The sequence below is a fragment of the Guillardia theta genome (assembly GCF_000315625.1).
Source record: "Guillardia theta CCMP2712 unplaced genomic scaffold GUITHscaffold_152, whole genome shotgun sequence".
In the NCBI taxonomy this organism is placed as follows: domain Eukaryota; class Cryptophyceae; order Pyrenomonadales; family Geminigeraceae; genus Guillardia; species Guillardia theta.
This window is the reverse complement of record NW_005434522.1, coordinates 132432-138478: the sequence shown is the minus strand read 5'-3', so window position 1 is coordinate 138478 and position 6047 is coordinate 132432. Positions and strand designations below refer to the sequence as shown.

General features: G+C 54.1%; 2 protein-coding genes across 2 annotated transcripts; one reads left to right on the top strand and one right to left on the bottom strand.

Moving 5' to 3' along the window:
* Window positions 1-1028: 1028 nt before the first annotated feature.
* Window positions 1029-3670, bottom strand: GUITHDRAFT_119636 (hypothetical protein; the record flags this gene model as incomplete). The annotated part of the gene is made up of 15 exons (XM_005821141.1): window positions 1029-1112; window positions 1159-1371; window positions 1709-1771; window positions 2099-2154; window positions 2259-2315; window positions 2367-2412; window positions 2462-2515; window positions 2560-2607; window positions 2653-2722; window positions 2767-2999; window positions 3050-3142; window positions 3191-3231; window positions 3274-3303; window positions 3351-3404; window positions 3448-3670. 15 exons carry the CDS (start codon window positions 3668-3670, stop codon window positions 1029-1031), a joined length of 1365 nt encoding a protein of 454 aa, XP_005821198.1.
* Window positions 3671-4720: 1050 nt separating this feature from the next.
* GUITHDRAFT_147398 (hypothetical protein) lies at window positions 4721-5679 on the top strand (the record flags this gene model as incomplete). Its single annotated transcript, XM_005821140.1, has 6 exons — window positions 4721-4735; window positions 4784-4831; window positions 4877-4966; window positions 5169-5385; window positions 5429-5497; window positions 5579-5679. The coding sequence occupies 6 exons, from the start codon at window positions 4721-4723 to the stop codon at window positions 5677-5679; spliced, it is 540 nt and encodes a 179-aa protein (XP_005821197.1).
* Window positions 5680-6047: the final 368 nt, after the last annotated feature.

The window sequence follows — 6047 nt, the reverse complement described above, 5'->3', positions numbered from 1 at the left end:
CACCATCATCATCACCACCACCATCATCATATCATCATCATCATCATCATCAGCATATCATCATCATCATCATCATCATATCATCATCATATCATCATCATTATCATCATCATCATCATCATCATCATCATCATCATCATCATCATCATCGTCTCCATCATCATCATATCATCATCATATCATCATCATCATCATCATCATCATCATCATCATCATCATCATCATCATCATCATCATCATATCATCATCATCATCATCATATCATCATCATCATCATCATCATCATCATCATCATCATCATCATCATCATCATCATCATCAAGTCTCTGCAGGCTTGGCTCGTCGTGGCTCAAGTCTGGTGTAACGTGCTCGTGTGCTGGTAAGAAGACCATCCTCCTCTCCTCTGTCTGCTCCTTGTCGGTCGGGAATGTGGTCTTGCTCTTGTCCTCTCTTCTTCTTTTCTGCATGTGCGTGTTCTTAAGTCTCGTCAGTTCGTTTGGTATCATCCTCTTCGCCTTCGCCTTCTATCACGCCTACCTCATATCAAGGTTCAAAGCTCTCTTCCTTTCTTCCCTCTCCTCCTCTTCTCTGACCCTCTCCGTTCGTGTCGCTCATTCCGTGCAGTGATCTCACGACCATTGAGTCCATGTCGCCGAGCAGAGGGCAGCCGCGTCCTCGCTCGCTCGGGTCAATGACAAGCAACTGCTATGCGGTGAGGCAGCGAGGGAAGAGAGGAGGGAGGAGGGAGGAGGGATGATGAAGGTGCAGGTGATGGGCGTCAGCAAGTGGTTCTTCCTCTCTCTTTGTCTCTTTGTCGTGTCACCCATGTGACAGGCGATGGTTCTTTCCTTGTGCCTGACAGCAGCTCATCTCTTGTCTTCTTTTTAAGCGCCTTCACTGGTCTGCCCCTCTCCTCCTCTCCATTTCCTCCTCTTCTCTTCGTCATTACAGTAAGACTCACTTGCTTCTTCATTTCATCCTCGACCTCTCACTTTGGCCGTATCTACATGCTCCTCCGCTCCTCCTCCTCAGTCATCCGAGTCGTCTGAGTCGTCTGAGTCGTCGCTTGCCGCTGGGCTTCTCTCCCCATTACCCTGCGATGGCCCGTTGGCCTGCTTCGATTAGTCAGCCTCTCACACCAGCCAACTTCACAGCCACCGTCTCTAGAGAGGCTGAGCTGGCAGCAGGAGCAGCGGAGGAGGGAGCAGCGGCAGGAGCAGCGGAGGCAGCAGGAGCAGCAGCCTCCCCTCCATCAGCTTCTGAGTCTTCGGATGAGTCCGATGATTTGTCATCCTGCGGTAGAGTCAGCTCCTCACCCGCATCCCCCGCTCGCTTCACGTCGTCGTCGTCGTCGTCATCGCTGTCCGCATTCTGATGGGACAATTCAATTTGTGAGGGTATCAGGGCGAGGCGGCGGCGGCAGCAGCATCTCAAGCAGGAGCAGGGGCAAGAGGGCAGAGGTGATGATAAGCAGCAGGAGCAGGAGAACGGACAGGAGCACGAGAGCAGGAGCAAGAGAGCAGGAGGACGAGGAAGAGGAGGAGCAGGAGCAGGAGAAGGAGAAGAACGAGGAGGAAGACGAGGAGGAGAAGGAGGAGGAGGAGGAGGAGGAGGGTCTCCACACCTGTCCCTGCATGTTTTCTTGCGCCTGTCTGCTCATGATTGTTTTCGATGACTCAGTTGGTCTGCCCGCTTCCTCGGTCTTCACCTCCCCTCCACTCTGATCCTTCCAGAGTCTCTCCGGGTCCATGTCGGGCCCTGGGTCATGACCCTGACAAGTCGATAAGAAACAAACAAACACATCTTCACGCCCTGCTGCTGCGGCTGATCGCACTCGTCCTCTTCCTCCTCCTCCTCCTCCTCCTCCTCCTCCTCCTCTCATTCTTCCTCGCCCTTTTGCCCCTCTTCCCAAACTTCCTCCGTTGCCCGGCTTCTCTCCTTCCTGGTCTTCACCTTCTCCCTCCTCCTCCTCGTCCCCTTCATTGCCACGCTTCCCCTGCTCATTTCCCACCCTCCTTCCCTTTCACTTCATCTCTTCCTCCCTGCTGATCTTCTCTCACCACTCTCTCCGTCTCTCTCTCTCCCTCAATCTTCTCACCTGTAAGATTTTCAAAACTTCGGCTCCGGCGGTCTCAAGCGTCAGGGGAGTCTTGCCTGAGGGAGAGAGTGAGCGAAGAAGCAACAATCAGACGAGAAGGAAGAGAAGAAGTGAGAATAAGAGGTAGACCGAAGGCAGTAACAACATCTTCAGTCCTTACCGAGGAAGTTGTTGCAGTTGACGGAGGCGCCATGTTTCAAGAGCAGTCTCGCCATCCCTGCTCGTTGCCGTCACATCGAGGGCGACCTGACATGCTCATCGGCTTCACCGCAAGCATTCCTATGGCTGGCCCAGTGCAAGGCAGTGTTGCCATCCTAAAGGGAAGAGCTCTCAGGCCTTGCGCTGCCTCTGCTGCTGCCTCACCTTGGTCCCAGATCCAGCCACGTCGACTCCAGCTTCCAGGAGAAGCTCCCCGACCTTCATTCCGGTGAATCTGAAGCAAGACCCTCCTCCTGCCTTACCTCCACGCTCTCCTTGAATGCGCACCAACCGAGGGGGGTGGAACCATCCTGCTTGCTGTCTCAACTTGCTGACTGTAAAGGAGAGAGTGGCACCTTCGAGCCCGGCAGGTTCACGTCTGCTCCTCCCGCGATCAAGATCTTCGCTACTCCAACTGAGTTCATGCTGCACGCACGTCTGACTTCCAGTGCCTTGGACTCGCTCCTTACCTGCAGGCCCAGACCAAGGCAGTCCAGCCGTCCTTGGTGCCAAACGCGTTTATGTCTGCCCGACTCTCCACGAGAAGCTGAGCAACCTGCCGCCTCGTCACCCTCACCTCCGCGTCCTCGCACCTCCCAACATCAGGGCTGTTCTTGCTCGCAGCGAAGTGTAGGGGGGTCCATCCTCCCTCCCTCTTGTTCACGTCTGCTCCACCCTCCAGGCATTCTCTTGCAAGATTAACCTGTGACATGCCCAACGTCAGCGAGAAGAAGCGCGTGATCGGCGAGTGACATCGTTTGTCTTGGCCGCAGTGTGAAGTTTGCTCTCCAACTCTGACTTGAGCTCCTTCTGTCGTCGCTTCTCCCGCGCTGCAGACTGAGGAGACTAGACGTGTCAAGCACGTCGATGCGGGTAGAGCAAGATAAGGCGGACCTGCTTTTCTAGCGCTGATGACTTCGGTACCTTAGGAGCAGCTGCAGCATCTCAGACTCATGCCCAGCCGCCTCGCGGCAGACCTGGAGTTCTCGGGAAGGGGGAGGAGACTTCTGCGCCAGGGGCACGTGAGTCTGGGGCCCTCACAGAGGAAGGGAACCTGAAGCAGCCGGTTGATCCAACGACATGCGCTTGACTGACGCGAACCCATTTCCTGCGGGAAGTCACCACAGGCTGAGCCAAGAGAGCTCAATCACCGTTGTCAACGGCTAGCAAGCTTCGCTTGACGCCTCGGTCCGGCTGCGGCATCACTTCTCCGGTCTTGCGATAGATCAAGTCATCTATCTTCGCCAGGCAACTGAGACAAGCTTCGCTCTCTTTCTCCGCTAGCGTCTTGGCACGTTGATACCTTGAGGTACCGAACAACATCAGGAACAGGAGCAAGAAGTAGGAGACATCAGGAACAGGAGAAAGAAGCATAGGAGAAAGAAAGCTCTGTGATGTCCAGAAAGAGCGAAAGAGAAGAGTCGGGACAGGAAGGGAAAGGAGCTTCTCACATGGTGCGCAACTTCTGACACTGACGAGAGATCTCCTGCTCTCTCTCGGCGGGATCTGAGAAGTACAAACAACACAACGAGTCAAACGGAGTGAGACATCAGCACGAGCTGTCGCAAAAAGCTTGTGAAAGACATCTCATTCATGCGATGTTCACACTTGACGTGTTGAAATATCCCTTGACCTGCGTCACACTCCTAGCCCATAGCTTCTTTCATTGTCTCTTCGATTCTGATCTCTCTTTTCTCCTATGTGATCAATGCCTCGCTTCATAACTAAGTGTTGTCAAATTCTTCAATCATACCGTTTCTTGCCATTCTTCCTCGGAACTCTAAATATCAAACTACTCACCCTCGCCTTGCATTCTCTGCTCCGCCTTTCTCCTGATCTCTGTGTTCGCGTGCTCACCTTGTCTTGAGAGCTTCTCGTGCACGCTGTTGATCTTCTCCACCACGTGGTCGGAGTCCCGGCATGTTCCCCCCAGCGTCTTCACCTCCTCGCCTGCTCCCTCCATCCCGCCGCCGCCTTCCCTTCCCTCCACCCGGCGTCCCACATCACCCCACTAATTCCTGTTTTCCTAGGGGTAGGGGGGTGTAGATACACCGGTGAGAGCAGTGGGAAAAACGGGGTGGGGGTGATAAGATAACCCCTCATCTACATATGTAATAGAGGGGTGGTGTAGCAGTGATGCCCATGGATAGATTGAACCTTGCACTAGTAGTTCTCCTAGTCGACGTCGCTGCCCCCGCACCTTATAGGAAGCATGGCGAGCATGGGCGAAAGCCGGAGGGAGGGAGGGGAGGAGGACGCAAACAGCGCAGACACAGAGCAGGAGAGGAGGAGATATGGAGAAAGAGAACAGGTCATAACACACTGGAAAGTGAGAGGAGGAGAGGAGCACCAGTCGTAGCCTTGTCCTTCGCTCTCATCGGTTCGCAGATGCGCTGCTAATCTCTCAAGAATCGTCACAGCTTGATGGAGTTGCAGCCCGTGAGATTGTCCTGAGATATACATCAGCAGCTGATGTGCTTGTCGCAGCCAAGAATGCTCAAGACCATGTCAGGGTCGTTGCGATCACAGGAGGAGGTGATCGAAGTGGAGGGCAAGGGAAGGATGACAGGAGGTGGTCAGGTGCTCCTGGAGCCCTTCAACTACATCGGAAAACTTCCTGGCAAAGGAATCCGCCCGAGAATGATCGCAGCCTTCAACAACTGGCTGCAGGTTAAGTGAAAACTGAGATCGTCATGTAGTCCAAAGATGACCAAGTAGCAGAAGAGCTATGATAGTGGCGATGATGATGATGATGATGATGATGATATGATATGATGATGATGATGATGATGAGGTGGGGTGGGGGTGAGGGTGGAGGGGGTCAGGGAGTTGATGGTCAAGGTCTGGGAACAGTGATCGTGAGTGTCTGTAGGTCCCGTCTGAGATCATCGAGAAGATTGCGGACATCACTCAGAAACTTCACAACGCCAGTCTGGTAGAGGAGGAGGAGGAGGAGGAGGAAGGAGCGGGAGCGGAAGGAGAGGAGGAGGAGGCGTGGGAAGAGGCTGAGGGTGAACGGCAGATGATCGACGATATAGAAGACAACTCGAAGCTGAGAAGAGGAACTCCCGTCGCTCATGTTGTCTACGGTGACCAGCTGAATCGTCTTGCGGTCGCCCTCACAAGCTGCAGGAGTTCCTCAGACGCTGAACACAGCCAACTACGTCTACTTCCTTGCGCTCAACGATCTCACCAAGTTGGGTGAGTACCAGGACGAGGAAGTGCAAGGGACAGGGCAAGGGGGAGGAGGAGAGAAAGGAGGAGGTTGAGATAGCTGTGAAGGAAACTCTCAAGCGGTGGAGATCTTCATCAAGGAGATGCTGAACCTTCACAGAGGACAAGTGAGGGAGAATGCTGCTCGGCTTGACCTCACGAGAGTGTAGGGGCTGGACATCTACTGGCGGGACAACTCAATCTGCCCTACTGAAGTCGGTCTGCCGCTTCACCTAGCTCCTCCTCATCGCCATCTGCAGGAGGAATATATCAACATGGTGCAGAACAAGACTGGCGGCCTGTTCCGCTTGTCTGTCTTGCTCATGGTAACCTCTTCCATCTTCTCTGTCCCCTTGCCTCCCCAGCTTTCTGCTTCCTTTTTCTTTCGCCTCCCTTGCCCAGGCCCTTTTTTCATTCCTCCCTCCCTCCCTTCCCTCCCTTCCCTCCCTCCCTCCATCCCTTCATGCCTCCCTCCCTTCCATCCCTCCCTCCATCCTTCCCTTCCTTCCTTCCCTCCATCCCTCCCTCATGCATCCCT